Here is a 22,384-nt window from a genome sequence, read left to right on the forward strand (position 1 = left end):
GGGTCGTTTACGGCAGTTCCATGACCGCGGAGAGCAAAGGTCCGTTTCTCGGGTTCATGTGTTTGGTCCGAACGACAACCTACCTCTCACCCTAACCCTAACCTCCCCCGGGGCAGCACACCTAAACCTAACGCAAACCCTCTCCCGACCCCCAACGCACCTCGGACCAATACTCCTTCGAACCAATGCTCTGTCGGACCATAGTATGCCTCCCCAGTTTCTCAATGGATTTGTCATCTAGGAGGGTTAATAAACAAATTGAGCCCCCATGTAAATCGCAAAAATGTGGGGAAAATTCATGAGAGCCCCAAATCCATATGGCCATCATCAAAAAGGCACAATAAGGCAAATTTACCTCAAATTCATTCTGCTTTCACTAGCATGTGACGTGTCAAACTAGGGTTTTTTTGCATAGTTCTTTTCTACATGGCCAGCGGGGAAAAAAATAATAACATGTATGTATGCGGTGATCATGAGATACAACAATTTTCTTTCTAATGTTGACCTCTCGACCTGTGTGAATACCAGGGGGGCAGTCAGACAGATATTTTGTGAAGCCACCAAGGAAATCTGGATTTCCTGAAAGTTCATATAATGGCCTGTTGTGGCGCTGTCATTGGGCCCAAAAAAACCCATAGCCCCATAGAAGTCCATGTATTTGTGCCCAACTTCACCTAGACTGTATTACCTTAATAAACATGGTCATGAATGCTGCTTCCAGTCACTAGTTTAAAGTCTAATTTCTAATATTCTTTTTGGAAAATGATGCGGTCCCATTTATTAAAAGAATGACCATAAAGTCGCGTATGTTCTGAGGGGCGTGGCTACCGTTACAGTCTATGATCGGGATTCCCCACCCACTCGAGTCAAAATAAAAACCAACTAAGAAGAAGGGGGGAAGTCCCGCCTCGTTGTCTGGGCCAGCCAATGGGCCAGCTGGGCCCAAACGGATCTAGAAAGATGGCGATTTACAATACAAGGACGACAGGCTTCATTTTACGTTCATGTTAGACCCGGGGAACGCTTTGTCCATAATTTTTACAGTCTATGGTGAATACATCTCTGTCCTTTTCACATAAAGTAACGACTAGCAAGCCCAGATACATTTTCAGTAACTAGTTACACTTGTTACAGCAAAACATAGCTGTATTACAGTAACATGTTACATGCATAGTAACACTTAGACCAATGTTGCTGCCTGACATTGTGAAATGTCATATTTCCCCACAGTGCATTAAAGAATGCCCTGCATTTTGAGTCGCAGAACACTTTTGATGGCTTCCATGATGGTTTGCTGTTGAGAACAAAACCATAATCCAACCTCGTATTGTGAGAGAGGGTTTGAATTGTACTCTTTCAATAGCGACTGTTGAGGTGCAGTTTATTTCAGAGACACCCTCCAATGAAACAAAACAAAAAGTGAAATAGTTATTCAAATAGTGATCAAAATTTGTTCATCTGCCCACATTTTCTCCAATATGCTCGGGCACAATTACGGAGACGAGGACTAATTTATATTCAGAGCTGACAAATGGTCAGTGAATCATAAAACGATATAATTACCTTTCAAAGAATATGGCAGACCTCGTTTAACTGACGTTAATTAGTCAGACTGTGTAAAATGGGAGTTGGTATTTGGCCAGTGTTCGACAGTGACACATGTCCAGTATAGATAATAGCGCCCTCTGCTTTTGCAGATACTGTGTCCAATGCCATCTTTTATCCTACTATAAATGCGCCACGTCTCTGCGCGTGTGCGCGTGTGCGCGTGTGTGTGTGTGTGTGTGTGTGTGTGTATGGTTGTAATGCAAGGAACTCGAGAACCGTTTGCCACACCGACTTCACATTCGACACACACGTTCCACACCCCCGTAGGAACTGCATTGCCCAGTATCGAGTCAGTCGGACCCACGGTTCTCCAGAACCACCACAAAAGGCTATGGTCAGGCTCTGCCAGTAGGCCTAATCAGCCTAAATCCCCTCACCTGTGCAATCAGCCAATTGATTGCCATGGCAACCCCACACCTTGATTAGCCTACTTAATCACAGTCAAGCAGTTTGCCCTCTTCACTCACAGGCAGACACAGAGATCTCCATGTGGGAAACAGACACAGTTAAAATGGGTGCTGTGACAAGTTGACGGGTATTATTAGGTTCCCAAGTTGCATTGTTCTCAAGTAGGCTGTTAGCCAACAGGCATGTACAGGTCTAGTCCTACTGTAAATGTGCCACGTCTCTGTGTGTGTGCCTGCGTGCGTGCGTACAGTTGTAATGCACGTAATTCGAGAACCGTTTGCCCCACCGACTTCATATTCGACACACACGTTCCACACCCCCGCAGTGCAGTGCCCGGACTCGAGTCGGTCGAACCCACGGTTCTCCAGAACCACCACAAAAGGCTCTGGTCAAGCTCTAACAGTGGGCCTATAATCAGCCTAAATCCCCTCACCTGTGCAATCTCTAGCCTCTGCCTCAGCCAATTGATTGCCATGGCAACCCCACAACTGCAAATTGATTACTTAACCACTCCACTTTCCACAGTCAGTTTGCACTCTTCACACACAGGCAGACAGACAAATAAAGAGATCTCCATGTGGGACACAGACATATAGTTAAAATGGGTGCTATGACAAGTTGACAACGGGTAATATTAGGTTGCTATGTTGCATCGCTCTCAAGTAGGCCAGTGGCCAACGGGCACGTACAGGTCTAGTCCATCTAATGTGTAGTAAATGGATTATTGAGGGTCCAATTTTCCACAGTTTTGTCTCGTGTGAGCCAATACACACTGGTTTTTCAGAATACTATAAGATTCTAGGAGGAAATAAATAAATACAAAAACGTAACATAAGAGAGAGAGGGAGGGACCAAGGAGAGGGGATGGGAGAGAGAATTCACTCCTAGAAATCGACGTGTCAAATGCCTCCTCAGAGCCTACACAGTACATGACATCAATCACGTTGGGTGATGTGGCACAAACGGGCCTTAAATCCTCTGAGCTGTGTAGCGGCACACTGCGTTATGTTCTCCTCAGTGCCCTGTCACAGTCAATTGGGCCATGCTTTGGGAAACATCTTCTCGCTTCAAATCCAACCTTGTACAGTTCACAGTGCACAGGTTGTACCGCGTGCGTGCACAATCTCTCCAAAGATGCTGCATCAACATGAATCCTTTTCTTGATTTAATTTGCTTTCAGAGAGAGAGAGCGATCAAGCCACTATAATGAAACAGAAAATGCAATCAGCTTTGTATTAGGAATGTCTAATTGTCCGTGAGTGCAACACACAACTTCTAAATGCTAATGTGACTTATTCATATGGCCTTTAATTCTCCATAATACTTTTTGGATTTAATTATGTGTCAAAACTTTTAACGGAGGGACATTTTGGGCTTCTGCATTATGGGGTTCCATATTGTCACCCGTGTTTGTGGTCACTATGAGAGAATAAAGTCAGCCTAATAAATACTGGTACTGAGCAGGGGATCCAAAGTCACAGAACCTAGGAACGGGCGCCTTGTGAACTTAGCCAGTATAGGAAGCCAGTGTAGATCGGCACCCATCCTGCGTCACACTCACACTGATGCACATCGAGCCAACCGACGCTCAGCATGTGAGGGATGCTGGGCCCACACAGGTCAACATCCGGGATACCAAGTTCTGCGGCCAGGGTACTCTTGCCCACCCCTCCTTTCCCCGACATCACCAGCACCACATGCTAGGCCGCAGACTTGTTTTCTCTCGTTTTGAGCCATAGCCTTGCTTCTTCATGGGATAATGAGAATCAGACTGATTTTTACTAGTTTTGGGCAAGACTGGCGTCCCTGGCGCCCCTCTAAAAACAAACAAAGTTTCAGGGCAATGAGTTCTATATTGACCATAAGCACACCACAGCCTTCAGAGTTTGGATGTGCTCGCTTTCAGAAAAGCAACGCCCTTCTGCCTCCTGGATTATGTGCAAATTTTAAAAAAGGTGGTACTAGTCAGGTTCACTATGTCACCTAATATAATTTCGTTCAAAAATTGTGGAGATTAGCAAGACAATACATGTTTTTAATGTTCAGAACATGGGGAATCCAAAAATCGATGTTTGCATTTTACAGGACCGTTGAGTGAGATCAAACGAGCACTTCCGAACTCCAACACAGAAAGTAGCTCATAACATGTCTGCAGTGAATTATTATGAAACAAACACTTTACAGATAATTAAATATTTTCGTACAGCTGCAATGTTGGTGCAAGTTTGATGTTGTTTAATACAATCAGACTTTTGTATGGGGCACGGTGGCACAGTTGGTAGTGCTGTCGCCTCACAGCTAGAAGGTCCTGCGTTCGATTCCCGCTCGGGACGCTGTGGGCGCTGGCGGCGTGTTTCCTCCTCCGCGTCATCAGTGCCCATACCCGAAGGCGGGGTTGGCGAAAGGGCTTTTCTGTGTGGAGTTTGCATGTTCTCCCCGTGTCCCCTAGGGTAGGTACCCTCACAAAAAACATGCTGTAATCCTGGTCATTAAACTGCCTCCCCCTGGCCAGCCGGGGTGCCTGATGGAGGGGAAAGGAACTGGTTGGAATAACGTGTTCCTTCCACGCGCTACGTCCAACCAGGGAAACTCCCCCCTGTCAGGTGTAAAGGAGCAACTTGGACACTCAGGCATGAAGGAAGCATGAGTTCAAGTCCGTTGCTCTCCCCTTGTCCCCCATATATGGGGACTAGGTTGGTGGAGGGTGTGTAGAGCCCAGGATCACATTAGATGATTGACACAGGGATGAAAAATGGGTTACAAAATCGTGGGATAAAATATATATATATAAAAGAAAAATAAATACAATCAGACTTTTCTGTTTGGATGTATGGGCTGTCAATGGGAAATTGCAACTACTGCAGTTACCACACTGCCATTAACTTTAATGGCAAGATGGCCACTGTGTGCATATGGTCAATAGGCCTGCTCAGGGACGTGCAGAGTGTTGGAGAGGCAGGGGCTGAAATCCCACAAGAGGGCACTTGTGGACAAAAATCACAGCGACGCGTTGTGTGCTTGTAGATCAGCTATTTTCGGAGCGCAACCCAGCTCAACTCTTTAGCTATAGTGGAGATGCGGTGTGTACGACATGGATTTCTAAACATATTTGTTCGATGTGTTCAAGTTCAGGAGACTTTGGAGACAAAAAGCAATTCTCCTGAATGCTTGGCATGGAAAGGAGTGGCATTTGCATTGGAAATCCTACCGTCAGAATGACTGTAGGATGCGTTTCCTGTGAAAAGAGACGGATGCAAAAATGAAGAGACAGGCGGAGATGGAGGTGGTTCTTGTGACATGGCAAAGGGCCAGGGTCGATGGCGGCTGACTATTGACAGTCTCAATTTGCCCCAATCCACTCTTTCTTAAAAGAAGAGTAATTTTGTGAAGTATGGGAGCACATTTAGAACAAGGGTTGTGTGGAGCAAAGTGGAGGCGGTGCACACTGTTAATGCGCACGCACGCACATGTGACAGGTGATGCTATTCTTGGCTGCTTGATTTGCATATGGTGCCTGAGTCAAAACAACCCATGGTAAGAGATGCCTTTGAACACGGAGAGGGGGTGAGAGAGAACACAATGCCGAGGAACATACTGTAACAGTAGCCTACGTAACGTATAACAATACAATGTGCATGGTGCTTATAGCACAACATAATGCAAATCAAAGTAACGTAGCACAATGTAACACAATGCTCGAACGCAGCCTAATAAATATATATCATAAGACATAATAGCGTAATGTAGTAGTCTCTTTAACTCACGCTGTTTTGTCTTTGCAGTCGCACAAACCTTTGTCCAAATTAAAATCTAATTAATCAAAGCATAATGTAGCTCACTGCTTAGCAGAAATGAAGATTAAACTCATTATTTTGAAGATATTTTAAAATATATTGTCGAGAACATGACAACTTTCTGTCAGCTTTCAGGAGGCATGCATGCAGTTCAAGTCGTGTGTCAATAGAGAAGGGGAATAGACATTAATAAACTGCCTGTGCTGCCTGTGTGAGTCAACCCCTGTCATAATATATGTTATAAATTGCACAAAATAAAATGTATGAATGAATACATATCATCATGAGACGGAATGTCAAATAAATGTTCTATTTTGACAGCATATACCATCATACACCACCTACTGTATATTGCATTAACATACCACACAGGTTGGACAAAATTACATTGTATTAATTAAAAAGTTTACAAACTATACTGTAGTGTTGCTTTAAGATGTTGCAATTGTGCCACCTACTGCCAACATAATAAGAGAATAAACTATTTCCATTTCACCCTCTGGGAGGCTCTGAAAGTTAAATATCCTTTACAGAGGTTCAAAGTTGACCTACATTTGACCACATTCATACTTTGTATGCCCCCTTGCAAAATTAAGAGGACATACAAAACATTACAAGATGCATTGTGCACTTCGTAGATCTGCCATTTGCACTAGTTTGGGTCCCGGCCAAAAGGTTAATGTCTCTTTTCTTTTGGGTCTCGACCTGAAAAGTTTGGGAACCAAATGTTTTAATATTAACTACTATAAAACCTATAATGCTTTGTATGTAATCAGTCACATAAGTATCTAGCCCAAACCTCTAGTCTAGTGGTCATGGGGGGAACCTTAACCGGACACGGAGTCAGACTAACAGGATGTTGGACTGATTAATGCACAGTCCCCCTCAAAATGTGGGTTCTCAGGTTTAAGCATATTGACATTTCAAGCTGATCAAGAGCAATACAAAATGGCGACTGTACTGTATGTACCTTGTACATGTTGTCATGATACCCGCTGCACCCATCTGTCTGTCCTTTTTGTGCCCATATATGGAGAACTTTGTATCCGTCTGTCTGTCACGCTCTGTGCCCAGAGCGTGCCATGCCTGGGTCGCTGTCTTGACATGGATCCACCTGGGAGTGCGGCCGGCTGTGGGCAGTTGGCCTAATTAATGACTATTTGTTTGACTCTGTGTCGGATTATAAGCGTTGTGTTGCCTCTGTTTTCCGGGACTGCTGCTTTATGTTCTATCTGGGGTTACCACCCGCATATTTAAGTTGAGTACCTGTCCTGTGAGGAAAAACCTGTGTTACATGTTTTCTGAAGTTAAGCTATACTTCTGATGTCCGCTCTCTGCACATTGCTTACACATACTTTCCGGGTCGGCACCGTGACGGTCTGCCTGTGTCCTTTTATGCCCATTTATCAGTATACAGTGCATCCGGAAAGTATTCACACCCCTTCACTTTTACCACATTTTGTTTTGTTACAGCCTCATTTCAAAATGGATTAAATTCATTTTATTCCTCATCAATCTACACACAATACCCCATAATGATGAAGTGAAAAAGGTTTTTTCAAATATTTTGTTTATTTATTAAAACATAAACTGGAAAAACACATGTACATAAGTATTCACACTCTTGACTTAGTACTAAGTTGAGCCACCTTTGGCAGCAATTACAGCCTTAACACTAGGAAGTCTGAAAGAATTTCACTACTACTCAGTCTGACTATTCCGGCCCAATCGACCGCTCTCCCCCTTTCTTTCTCTGCTGCTCAGACTTCCTAGTGTTAAGCCTTTTTGGGAATGATCCCACAATCTTGGCACACTTGAATTTGGGGTATTTCCCCCCTTCTTCTCTGCAGATCCTCTCAAGCTAAGTCAGGTTAGACGGGGAGCGTCGCTGCACAGCTATTTTCAGGTCCTTCCAGAGATGCTCAATGGGGTTCAATTATGGGCTCTGGCTGGGCCACTCAAGGACTTTCACAGAGTTGTCCTAAAACCAATCCTTCGTTATCTTAGCTGTGTGCTTCTGCACCGTCCCAGCACTTTTGATGCGTATGCACCGTCCCAGCAAATGACGTAATGACTACTTGTGCCTGATACGGCAATGGTGCCAGATTACATACATGTACAGTATACATAGGAGCATTACCTTTAATCCTCCCGAACTAAAACATATCGTCATTACGTCACCACCATCGAAAACCATTGGTTTTATCGGGCAAAACTAGTCATTACGTCATTTGCTGGGACGGTGCATACGCATCAAAAATGCTGGGACGGTGCATACGGCGCAAAGTAACCACAGTATACCGCGCAATCAATTTACAAATTACATATATGTATATAATATAACTAGCTGGTATAACTAGCTCTCAATGATGACGTAATAAAGATGTGGATTAAAGGACCCAATGCCAGAGTGTAATTGGTTTTCGATGGTGACGTAATGACGATATGTTTTAGTGTTGGGAGGATTAAAGGTAATGCTCCTATGTATACAGTACATGTATGTAATCTGGCACCACTGCCGTATCAGGCACAAGTAGTCATTACGTGATTTGCTGGGACGGTGCATACACATCGAATATGCTGGGACGGTGCATACACATGAAAAGTGGCGCAAAGTAATTTTTTACATGCATAAAGTAGGTGGGTAGCAAATAGTTAAACCTAATAATTCAACATTTCAAACGTTCCTTCACAGAGAAACTGAGATTTGACAGTTTGTAGCGGTCGAAAGTACTTGCATGCTCTGCCTGCTAGTGTGGAACAAGCAAGTATGCACTCGACAGAGTGCAGTTCTAGTTACTTGCGCAAGCAGAGCGCGCAAGTAATGTTTTCGCCCGGTCTCCTCCGTCGTGACAGCTGTTCCGCCATTCGATGTTTATGCAGAAAAACATCAAATCTGTGCCTGTTTTGCTGGGACCAAATGACCACAAATGACCATATCTCTTACGTCATCATTTAGAGCTAGTCATACATATACTATATACATAATCAGTAAAAATAAAATAGCAAATTGTGCCTGATCTGCTGGGACCATAGTACGTGGTGTGTATGTGTATGACTAGCTCGTAATGATGACGTAAGAAAGATGGTCATTTGTGGTCATTTGGTCCCAGCAAACCAGGCACAGATTTGCTGTTTTCTTGCATAAACATCAAATGGCGGAACAGCTGTCACGGTTTTTGGCACAAAGTAACCACAGTATACCGCTAATCAACTTACAACTACACACTTTATACAGTATAGAGTATAGAGTATATATGTATACATATATAGTATATGCCTATATACTATATATATACTATATATATTTCTTACGTCATCATTTAGAGCTAGTCATACGTATACTATATACATAATCAGTAAAAATAAAATAGCAAATTGTGCCTGATCTGCTGGGACCAGAGTACGTGTATATGTATGACTAGCTCTTAATGATGACGTAAGAAATATGGTCATTTGTGGTCATTTGGTCCCAGCAAACCAGGCACAGATTTGCTGTTTTCTTGCATAAACATCAAATGGCGGGACAGTATCCTTCACAGAGATACTGAGATTTGACAGTTTACAGCGGTCAAAAGGACTTGCGCGCTCTGCTTGCGCACTAGTTGGCCATTTATGGCCTACTAGTGTGCAACAAGCAAGTATGCACTCGACAGAGTGCAGTTCTAGTTACTCTGTGTCTATGTCTGTGAGGGAGTGTCATAGCAACCATGATGTCATCAACACAATCTGTCCAATCAGTGTGCAGCTGTGACACACCAGTTTGTGCATATATATATAAAAACAACTTGTATACTCACTGCATACTGCACTTGTGATTGGATGTTGTGGAATTTATTCTGCCTCTGGCACAGGAGTATCATGAATCATTGAAGATTGTACACAACTGTTTACAACTGTTCATTGGTATTATTCCGTGCAAACAAGTCGGTTGGCCAAATCATATAGCTTTGGCACAATATCAATCTATTCATTTCCATTAATTGGACAAAGAAATTGCTATGCCTGAAATCACAGTAACACCATTGGGTGCTGGGCAGGATGTGGGTCGGAGCTGCATCATGGTGTCGATCGGAGGCAAGAATGTCATGTTGGACTGTGGAATACACATGGTACACAACGACGATAGGCGTTTCCCCGACTTCACCACCATAACCCAGAACGGACGTCTGAACGTGGACTGCGTGATCGTCAGCCATTTCCACTTGGACCATTGCGGCGCTCTGCCTTATATGAGCGAGGTGGTAGGCTACGACGGACCCATCTACATGACCCACCCTACCAAGGCCATTTGTTCCATTATGCTGGAAGACGCCCGGAAGATCACCGCCGCCAAAAAGGGAGATCGAAACTTTTTCACCGCGCAAATGATCAAGGATTGCATGAAGAAAGTGATTACGTTAAATCTGCATCAGACTGTGCAGGTGGACGATGAGCTGGAGATCACGGCTTACTATGCAGGTCATGTTCTGGGAGCAATCATGGTGCTCGTCAAGGTAGGACCCGAGTCTGTGGTCTACACTGGAGATTACAACATGGTTCCCGACAGGCATTTAGGAGCTGCATGGATCCATAGGTGTCGTCCAGACCTCCTCATTACAGAGTCCACGTATGCCACCACCATCCGTGATTCCAAGATATGTCGGGAGAGAGACTTCCTGAAGAAAGTGCACGAGGCGATAGGACGAGGAGGTAAGGTTCTGATTCCAGTTAAAGCCCTGGGGAAAGCACAGGAACTGTGCATCCTATTAGAAACATTTTGGGAGAGAATGAATCTCAAGGACGTTCCAATCTACTTCTGCACTGGTATGACAGAGAAGGCCAATCACTACTACAAGTACTTCATAACATGGACCAACCAGAATATTCGCAAGAACTTTGCAAAGAGAAACATGTTTGACTTCAAACATATCGAGGCCTTCGAGCACTCCTATGCTGAAAAGCCTGGGCCTATGGTGCTATTATCCACACCAAATATGCTGTGCAGTGGTCATTCTTTGCACATTTTCAAGAAGTGGGCCGGCAATGACAAAAACATGGTAATCTTGTCGGGATATTGCTCTTCAGGGACAATCGAACACAAGATCATGAACGGCCAGCGGACACTTCAGATGGAAGACAGAACAACGTTGGACGTGAAGCTACAGGTGGAGGTCATGTCCTTCAGTCCCCACACCGACGCCAAGGGCATCATGCAGCTCATCCGAATGGCGGAGCCTCGGAACGTGCTGCTGGTTCACGGGGAGTCTTCGAAGATGAAGTTCATCAAGGGCAGGATCGAAGAGGAGTTCAGTATAAACTGCTACATGCCAGCGAACGGTGAGACGGTGACCGTGACCACCAGCCCTAGTGTACCAGTGGACATCTCACTCAACCTGCTAAAGAGGGGAATGGGTCTCGGAGGGCCCCAACCGGACACAAAGAAACCGAGGACCATCCACGGAATGCTGATCATGACGGAAAACAGTCGGAAGCTGGTTGCGCCAGAGCAGGCCATGACAGAACTAGGCCTCAAAGAACATCAGTTGCGATTCACCCGCCGCGTGCAGCTTCAGAATCCCCACGGTAACCCCGACATGCTCCGCAGAATTCACACACACCTGGAGAGTGTGTTAAGTGGTTACACGATCCAGTACATCCCTGACAACGCGGTCAAGGTGAAGTCTCTCGTCATCAAAGTGTGTTCTTCAGCTGAAGATGCCAACACAAAGGACATCCTTCAGCTCTCCTGGAATTATCAGGATGAAGAAATCGAGCGCTACCTTTCCACTCTCCTGGATAATTGGCTTCTTTCTGGACAAATTAAATAAACACACACACACACACGCACACAAAACAAACTTAATTAGGAAATGTCATGGCATTTGGGGTCAGAGTTGTGTGGGGTATTGGACGGAGTAGTCCTTCTGTACACACCTGTCAGAAGTGTATCATACATCGTCCATCATCATACATCATCTCATTCCGGCCAATCAGAATTTGCGTCCTCACCTTTGTCTTCGATCTTTGCGTTATGCAATGTTTGTGTTTAAAATTGTCCATTCATTACTTGCGCAAGCAGAGCGCGTGAGTACTGCGATCGGCTGGGTATGCCGGTGTTGTCCACCGTATGTCGGTGTTGTCCACCGGCCAATGAGGGACCACCATTCTTGATGATGTAACTAACTAACTAACTACGTTTGGTGATCGGCTGGCTATGTATGTATGTATGTATGTCGGGGTAAGAATGGTGGTCCCTTATTGGCTGTTGATGGTGATGTAACTAAGGTATGTTTCAAGGTTGGTATAATGTCAATAACATGTCTAAAGCATATAGAACAGCAGTTGTGATAGACATTAGTTAGTAGCAGTACCTGCGTGCTCTGCCTGCGCACAAGTAAGCCATGTGTGGCGTACTTGTGTGCAAGGCGCAAGTTGGCACCTCGACAGAGTGCATTTCTAGTTGTCAATGGCATCTAAATGCTTGTGTTTACACACACACTAAAAGCTGGACATGGGAGGGGCTATCGCCCCTCAAAAAATTGAACACAATGTACATGCCTGATGCCGACGTATTAACCCATTTACAACTTCAAACACTTCAAGACGGGAACCCGTTTTTGGGTTCTTGTCTTGCTATGTACAGTATATTGCAACATAACATTTTTGTAATTTTGGAATACATACAGTATTTGAAGTTTTTCAGAACTTAGGATTTAGGAGGTGTCAGGATTTAGAAGGCATTTTTAGAAACCCCGCCGTGACTTCATTTGGCAAAATACAGTAAATGTAGTAAACATGTGTATGCCCCCTGTAGTCTGAACGTGTGTAGCCTCTTCAGACTCCATCTCACCCCCTAGGGGCTCACCGTCATTTCACCTTTTGATAGATGCTAGTTTACTGTGCACAGGTATTTATAGTGTTCTTGTATTATTTTGTGGCTATCCTTTTGATAATTATTTTACATAATGTTTTATTATCAATAAAGAGGTCAAAATCATGCAAAGAGTCTAGAGTCTGGGTAAGATGTAAGAGCATCTGCTAACCTAAATTGTAAACAGAATCAGTCCATTGGCCACTTGGACCTTGGCCCAGTCAGTTCAGTTCAAGTCAAGTCAGGAAGGGAAAAAAAATCAATTGGCAGCCCCTCACCCCTGTGGCCATATAGGCTACTATGGGAATGGTTTTACATCCTACACATTGGGCGGCGGTGACTCAGGGGTAGAGTGGCTGGATGCTAACCGCAAGGTTGCCAGTTCAAACCCGGGCTCCCCCAGAGTTAGTGTCAAAGTGTCCTTGAGCAAGACACTGAACCCCTTATTGCTCCTGATGTGCTGGTTGGTGCCTTGCATGGTTTCCGCTGCCATCGGTGTATGAATGTGTGTGTGAATGGGTGAATGTAATGCACAATCTTATGTAAAGCGCCTTGGATTTACCATTTAGATTGAAAGGGATGTCCAGTCAAGTACAGTGGCAACAGACAAATGGCAAAATTGATCACATCTCTCATTTATGGTACACAAAAAGTGTTTATTTTGAATAGCTCATGTATGGTAAACAATTGTTTACTTTGAATGGTTTCCGAAAAACAATTGTTTATATGCAGCACGCATGAGACATCTGACTATTATCACCGTGCCCCATCACACAAACACATGTTTATTTGTGTGGATTAAGCTGTAATCTTCACAAACAAGCAAATTATAAACAATTACCAGCAGGACAGGACATTTGCATGGCTAGGGGTCCAGACTGTGCGTGGGCTGGGCAAGTGCATAAACATTCAAGACCTTCATTTGACGATGAGCTGTGGCAAGTCGACCGCGGTCAAGGACGAAACCAAAAGTACCTTCACTGCACCAACTAATTTATAACTCCAGGCCCAAACGCTGGGAAAATGGGCATGTGCACGCTCATGCAAATACTCATAAATACATAGATTTACATATAGATGTGTTTGCACACACACACACACACACACACACACACACACACACACACACACTCAACTTTATCGGCATGAGAAAACATACATTTACAAATTGCCAAAGCAAAAAGTGGAACAATACAATCAAAACAACATGTATATGTACAATTGAAAGAATCAATTTATATGTACCAAGATCACTTGATGCAGATAGTGCAGGAATACAAACAATGATAGTCTTTAGGGTGGTTGTGTTCCTTTTGATATCCTTCTCCTATCACAGCAGCTCACAAATCTTGCCGCTGTGTCATTTGCACATCGTTGTACTTTTCCCAGCAGATGGGAGTTTTATTGTCATTAGTCATGTTTAAAAAAAATCTCTGTGGGTGATTGTAATCTGTGGGAAGTATGTGTCTCTGATGTCTTGGTACTATACAGTGGGCAGATGGTTAGGAAATGTAGCTCAGTTTCCACTTAATTTTGTGTGCAGTGGAGGGTGACATTAGAAAAGCCCTACAGTGGTGGTCGTAACCCGTCCAATTTATGAGAGGGGGGGGGGGGGGGAGTATGTAAATGTGTCCTATATGTGAATCCATTTGTATCAGAGGATTAGTCTAGAATGAGTCTAGAATGAGGCCACTCATCTTGTTAAAGTTAGAGAAGGATTTAGGATTAGGCCGCTAGGCTACCACAGAAGCCATTTTATAATATGCATCGCGGCTTATTGTACTTATATTATACTTTGGGTGAACGGAAAGGCATCCCGTGGCATTGATTAACTCTGGTTTGTTATTAAGATTATGGTCAAAACTGAACGTTAAATGGCAACTATGGTACTACAAAATGTAATGTGACTTATTCAGTGTTCTGTTCACACAACAGTGTGTTTTACAGATTGATCCATAGCTACAGATTGTACAGTGCCGCTGGTAGACTGGAGACTGCTGGACACACACACACACACACACACACACACACACACACACACACACACACACATACACATACACATACACACACACACACAGGATCCTTTTCCTCAATTTCAACTAGCAACAAATTCGGGGACAGGTCCACAGCACTTGTCTTAGGGAGAACATAATATTTGTTACGTGTCTTTACGGGACGCATACGCAGATTAAACACACCAACGGACCGACATGCGGAAACAACAGTCGGACATGCACTCGAACATGTGCTGCCTCCGTGCTCACGGTTAGTTTTTGTTTATATATATATATTTTTTTTTTATCCCACTATTTTGGAACCCATTTTTTCACCCGATTATCTAATGTAATCCTCTGCCAACCGGGGGGGGGGGGCAGCGGACTGACCTCATACTTCCTTCTATGCATGAGGAGTCCAAGCTGCTTCTTTTCACCTGACAAGGGAGAGTTTCCCTGGCCAGACGCAGCGCGTGGAAGCAACAGCAAGTTACTCCGACCAGTTCCTTTCCCCTCCATCAGGTGCCCCGGCTGGCCAGGGGAAGGTAGTATAGAGACAAGGATTACTGCATGTTTTTGTGATGTTACCTACACTAGGGGACACGGGGAGAACATGGAAGGTTTGGTTAGGTTTGAGGTAGGTTGTCGGTCTAATGACAGTCGGACCAATAGTACAGTATGTCTAAACTAAAGCCTGAGTTCTGGGAACTAACTTAACTATATGTACAAAAAAAGGAAAAAAGGCCCCAAAATTGACTAATTACAGTAATGTTGATGTACACAACATTTTTTATTTGCTGGGTGAAGTTAAGTATTAACTAAAAAAGCTATTTGGTGGTGGCAAACTGTCAGGACCAGGAAGTGCGACAAGTGCAGGAAGCCGTGAGAGTGAAATAGTGACAGACGGGCAACTTTGGCCCATCTGTAATCCACGATAATTATGTCAGCACCACCAGCTAATTAGTAATGGGAATGTAGAAAATGCCAGATGCTGTACTGTGAACACACATCAATCTGGCATCGGGTTATGGCTAAATTAATGTAAATGTGTTGTTTTTGTTGATATTTGGGGGAGATGGGTGTGCAATGCTTGCGTGCGTTTGTGTGTGTTGCTCTCAGAATAACAATGTGTTTGAGTACTTGATCGAACAAACTTTAGCGAGTACAAGAGAGGAGTGTTTATGTGCAGTAGTGGAGCCAAAACCAGGCTAAATAATTGATAGTTCTTATTGATTGATAGGTCTTATTTTTCAGAAATAATGTAAAACACAACATTTGTTTCACCATGTTGTTGGGGGCGGCGGTGGCTCAGGGGTAGAGTGGCTGGATGGCAGCCGCAAGGTTGCCTGTTCAAACCCGGGCTCCCCCGGAGTTTGTGTTGAAGTGTCCTTGAACTCTGAACCTGAATGGGTGAATTGATGCACAGATGCACAATCTATGTAAAGCGCCTTGGATAAAGGCGCTATACAAATGCACCATTTATTTTTATTTCCTATTTTTTTCCTATTTTATTATTCTGTCCATCTCAGATTCACTAGCATAGTTGAGTATTGGACATTTCTCCCATTATCATTACAGCATCCAAGGCACATGGACGTGGGTAGCAGGCACTTTACACATGTGCATACACACACACACACACACACACACACACACACACACACACACGGCAGAGGGTCCCACATGTAGAATGGATTTGTAGAGCAGGTCGTCCAATGATCCCTGGGTCGGCGATTAGAATCCCGGCTCCTCCTGTCCCAAGTGTCCTTGGGCAAGACACTGAAACCTACATTGACTCCAATGAGTTGGTCGCCATGGTCTGTGTGAGCTTGCCACCATTTGTGTGTGAATGTGGGAAGTGAGGACGCAGGCGTCGACTGTTCGCCGCTTCACCTCCCAATGTATGAATGAATGAAACATTGTAAAGTGCTTTGAGCACTTGGAAAAGCGCTATAAAATGCAATTAAATTAGTTTATGCAGCAACAAGGCTAACCCACCTACTACACATGCTCAATATTGATGATGGCACGGTCAGAGAAATGGCCATAGGGCATCTACCCTACTGGACTTGTGCAGGAGGAAGGGCCCCCTGACCGCCGCAGACCAGAATAACCTTCTAGGTTTCAGGAGGAAAGACTGGGAAACTGGACTCACAAGGGCTTTGGGGTCTGGTCTGATTGGCCAGATCTCAACAAACCTCTGCCATCGGACAGTTAAAATGGGCAAAGAACAATGAAAACGTGCCCATCTCTGATGGATTAATTACAGACTCCAGCGTGGTAGTGGAGGCTATACCCTCACCCACCAGGGAGGGGGACACTAGGTAGAAACGGCTAGAAGGGTTCTGCTTAGTACGAAACAGACTGAAGCCAATCAACATTGGCACGGACTTCGACTGCAGAGAATGTTGGCCTGTGTTGATTCAGCTGATCACTCTGTTTCACATTCGATGTACAAAAATACTGCATTTTTGTTATTGGTGATGTCTTTTTTTTTTATCTGCTATTTGGTCAAATGATGTGTAGAGTGTAGACTGTCACCACCCGGGGGGAGGGGGGGGGGGGGGGGAGAGCGAGAGGGAGAGGGAGAGGGAGAGATGGAGAGTGAGATGATGAGAGAGAGGGAGATGGAGGGAGGGAGATGAAGAGAGGGAGATGAGAGAGGGAGATGGAGGGAGAGAGATGAGAGAGGGAGATGGAGAGAGGGAGATGGAGGGAGAAGAGAGAGCGGTTGTGTGCTATGGGAATCTAATGGCGAATAATAATAATGCCCTCTTTAAATTGAGATCCTTAAACATGAAAAGTCTCGATCCAAATTAGAATGATTATTGTCGCACATTTCTAGCTGTTTAAATGGGAACAAATGATTCCATCAGCTTGTGATATGCCTCTAGCCTTGATGCGGCTACTGTGGACCTCTCAGGTGGAACATTATTCAGATCTCAGTTATTCATACATCATGTCCCACCGAGTCCAAATCAGTGTTGATTTCGTCGACTAAAATGAAGACGAAAAAAAGGTCGACTACCTTTTTTTCACTGACGAAAACTAAATGAAAACTAAGCTATGATGACTAAACCTAAGACTAAATATACTGACAATTTTGACAAACAAATAAAAACTAGACTAAAATGTTAGGAAGGGACTAGTGTACAACAGATCCAGTATAAGTCATTTTACACTTGGTTGCATGCTGAAAATAGCCGATCTACAAGCTGCTGCGACGCGTTGTGAACTTGTAGATCGGCTATTTTCAGCAAGTGTAAAATCAGCCATTACGACGGCATTAGGCATTAGAACTAAATCAACTGTAGATTTAGTCGACTAAAATCGTATATTTAGTCGACTAAAACTAGACTAAAGAATAAAGACTAACACTAAAACATTCCAGGTGACAAAAATGTGACTGAAACTATTATAATTAAAACTTTTCAAGAGACTACGACCAAAACTAAAATCTAAATGTGATGTCAAAATCAACACTGGTCCAAATGTCATCCCACATGCATAATGAGCAGGGCAATTTCAGTTTGGAAACTCGAACTAGCATATTTGGACCGGTCATGTAATGTGCATTCTGACCTGAGATCAGATTCATACGAGGTTTCCGCCGGACACACACTGGTCTGATGAACCCATTCTGACCTGAGATCAGATTCTAAAAATGTCAGTCGCTCTTCGATTTTTCAAAAATAGCAGACCTACAAGCTCGTATCGCGCCACTCGGTGGCGCGATATGAGCTTGTAGATCTGCTATTTTTAAATAGCTAAAGCATAACATGATGCTGACACCAAAATGGGTGCCCGGTCAGAATGGGTTAACAAGCTCGCCACAATCGTTATTCACACATACACTACTGTAGTAATTGTCAAGCATTCTAAAAATATGACGATCTACAAGCTGACAATCAATTTTATAGAATAGGAACGCTAGCGTTCATATGGTTAAGATTAACCCTATATTGTGTCACATGGGTGAGACATAATACCTTTACACTTTACGTAACAACATGATTATTTATGAGAGTAGCTAGGCTAAATAGGTATTCATTATGTGTACACGTACTGTACATTTTTCTAATTCTGTCATTCATTATTGTTAACCTGTATCCGCCTTTACCATAATACCTGACATTCCTAACATTTGTCTCTTTGTAAACTGCATTGGCACCTGTTCTTTTATAAAGCCATGCTTGGAGATTGTCCTAAATACATCTCATATTTTCTGAAGTGGGATTCTGAGCCCTACCACACCCGGTCAAGTGGTTTCCCCAAATTCAAAATACCAAAAGTTATCTTTGAACTTGGTAGATCTGCTTTTGACTTCTGTGGCCCAAATACATGGAATGTGACCTGCAAACGACATTGAAACTGACCACATTGGTACCCTCGAGTCGTTTTAAAACCTTGGTGAGCATATACAGACCCCCACAATATGTAACTGTTATTAGATCGTTTTGAAATTTGTCTTAGCTTTTTATTTGTAAACCTATGTAATTCACATGCATATCTTTTGTTTTTCTTTTCCTGGTCTTCTGATGTACAGTATTGTGATGCTTTTTTTCTATATGATATTGTATTCTCGACTACACTGAAAATGAGTTTGATTACTCGGTGAAATCTGATCACACTGTCTGCATACAGTTCCTTCTTGACCCATGATGCTTACAGTGCTTCCATGATCCAGGGACATTAACAGTCTGGATAGTTTCTTGGTTCAGAAGGACTGTCCACACATCACTCATACCATACCACTGTGCATGACCAGCGAGGAAAAGCTCTCAGGGCAGTATACTGATGGCAATGATGGCTTCGAAAAGGATCTGACACACAGCTGTGAGCGCAAATGGACTTGCGAGACCATTTTCAGAAAGGGGAAAATGTGTGCTTGGATTTCTTTTGTCATAAGTGAGTGCAGGGGACCTGGAGTGTCGGAACGGGTCCCTGGAAAAAATGAATGTGGGAATAGAATGAGAAGTGCAACAGAATGCGCCTAGGGTGACCAGATGTCCCGATTTGTGCGTGATTGTCCCGCATTTCAATGACTTTTCATGCGTCCCGCAAATTGAGACGTTGTCCCACATTATGATAGACAGGCTCCAGTTTTCAAATGTGCGCTTTATCTGTGGGTCTGTGGGAGAGCAGCGGAGCTGCAGAGGCTGTCATGACAGGGCCAGGGGGCGGGCCGTGACTGTGTGTGTGTGTGTGTGTGTGTGTGTGTGTGTGTGTGTGTGTAGGTAGGATTGGCTGTCAATCAAACAGCCGGGCAGAGAGGGGGAAATCAAATCAATGCGGTGCGGATAGTTTCGTTTAGTGAACACCCACCAAAACAAAACAACCCACGAAACACAGTACAACGAGTTAGCATCTTAGCTAAAACATGGAGTAGAAAGGGGAAGAAAATGAAGTGCAGTTACAACAAGCACAGGGAAACTATTTATCCGTGGGTGAAGAAGCCATGCAGAGCAAGGCATATTGAAAGAGTCTTCTGTGACATTTGTAATTAGAGTCGTTTCTCAGTGACACACGGAGGAGGTGAATAACGACGTGAAGCAACGTGTTGATCAAAAGGAGGCTTCACGGAGCATGGACACGTTTGTACTAAAAACCAAAACAAGAAGAAAAGGTAACAGCAGCTGAAATAACTAGTCTTTACCACAGTACAACTGAGAGACTTTCAGACAACATAAACACCTAAAAACACCTAAAAGTTGTATATCCTGGCTGTGCTGCTATGGTGGAGAAATGAGTTTACAGTTTAATTTATTATGAGTTGCCTCCAATGCTGACCAATTTTGATTTATATTTCTGGTTTAATTTATTTTATCTTTTATTTATTTTACCTGTATAATTTCAAAATAATTTGCAGTAGTTGGTTTTGTTAGGAGGAGGATACTTTGATAAGGTAAACATTTCTTTATTGGTTCCTGCCATGCCATGCCTTCACAATCAAATCAAAGCCCCTTGGTTGGTTGGTTGGTCCAGTTGTATTGGTTGGTTGGTTGGTGAATTGTCCAGTTGTATTGGTTGGTTGGTTGGTCTATTATTGTCCTGTTTGTCTAATAATAGTTCATTTAAATGCATTTCTGTTAAGTTTATTTTATTTGCATAGTTCTATTATAGTTATCATCATAGTCCTATTATGTGCTACTGAATCAACCAGATGTGAGGGGCAGAATAGAAATGTCTAATTGAGGAATAGAAATGTTTATTCCATCTCTCGCATCTACTATACCCAACAGCACAGCTTTTTGTATTTATTTTTTACTGTCTCTCCTTGTCTCTCCACTGGAAAGTCACAAACTTAACAAGCCTCCACTCCTCTCCAACAGCACCACCAGTACTTCAATCCACACACACGCACACAAACATTCACTTGTATACCGTATATGCATGCATGTATGCACAAAAGCATGCATGCATGCGCGCACGCACACAATCCCCTAGAGACCACAAACTCCTTTTCCCACCCCCACCTCCTTCTGTTGGACCAAAAATGCACCTGGTTTGTGAAACAAGTCATTTAGCTGTTGTGGTTCATGAAACGGGATTGTTTGTTTCGTCAGTCAGCGTGCCCCCAGGGTAGAGCCGTCTGCAGGAGGCCAGTGGGTTAAAAAACAGGTACACATACTATTATTTATGGGCTCAAAATTGGATTGGAAAACACAAGACAATAGCTGCAGCCTGGAAGCATATCAGTGTACAGTTATTGAAGGGGAAACCACACGGAGGGTATGCAAAAAAAGGTGCTTTTACTAACATAGTGAACATTTTAAGTAAAGCAAGGTAATTTCCAACATAAACAGGCAGGGAAACAAGCTGCTCAATGAGGCTAACAAATCAAACGGAATCAAACAGAAAGAGGGTCACTCCTGTGGTCTGGGGAGGAATGAAGAGACGGTACAGTACAGGACAGGTCTTTTCAGGGTGGATTCAGGTCCTGGGTCCGCAGTGCACTCAGGACCATTTGCCAGGTGTTGTGATTAGTTTGAACGCTGAGTACCCACTACCCGTACCGGAGTGCAGAACACTAGTTGTTCCGTACCCTGGTACGCTTGGAAACAGAAAACTGAAAAAATCTACAATAGAACAAGCTCACAACATTTCGCAACGTGGCGTGTTGTGAGTTGTGAGTACGTAGATGTGCTATTTTCTCCAAAGCTTTCTCACAGAAATGTATGCTTAGGTTTAAGTGGTTAAACCTGCCGTGATTTTTTCCGCCCTAAAACATGATCATCAGGTATATATGATTATACTAGGAGAAGTATTGTTTTCAAAAAAGTGTACAGAAAGTGTTAAAATTATGTTTTTATGTGGCCACACCACCAGTTCATTAAGTGTGCCTGGTTTTCAGGTGGGTGGTGGTGATCCACCTGAACTGAAGCCGGAGGGGTTAGACTCGAGGACGGGATGATAATGTGATGTCACTAACGTGGTGTATTTCGATTGGGCCTTTTTGACTCAAATGCTTTCAGCTTTCACGAACAAAAAAATGCACAGGGAAGACTTATTTCAATATTCTAACCACACCTGGGGGTCTATTAGAGTAATGTTAACTCCATAGACACATACAAAACAGAAAAAGTACAACAATCACGGCACTCCATCTTTAAACCTAGACATAGTATAGCACAGACAAACAGTAATATATCTGCCTGTCTATCTGTCTGTCTCAAACACACAAACACTGCATATGAGACGAGCTGCAGTTCTGCGTTAACTGT

General features: G+C 43.5%; 1 protein-coding gene across 1 annotated transcript; it reads left to right on the top strand.

The window, feature by feature from the left end:
- Positions 1–9,811: 9,811 nt before the first annotated feature.
- LOC310853906 (integrator complex subunit 11-like) lies at positions 9,812–11,620 on the top strand (the record flags this gene model as incomplete). The annotated part of the gene is made up of 1 exon (XM_083758378.1): positions 9,812–11,620. The coding sequence occupies one exon, from the start codon at positions 9,812–9,814 to the stop codon at positions 11,618–11,620; it is 1,809 nt and encodes a 602-aa protein (XP_083614504.1).
- Between the last annotated feature and the right edge of the window lie 10,764 nt (positions 11,621–22,384).

Source organism: Protomyctophum parallelum (assembly GCF_964188405.1).
Source record: "Protomyctophum parallelum genome assembly, chromosome: 23".
Taxonomy (NCBI): Eukaryota; Metazoa; Chordata; class Actinopteri; order Myctophiformes; family Myctophidae; genus Protomyctophum; species Protomyctophum parallelum.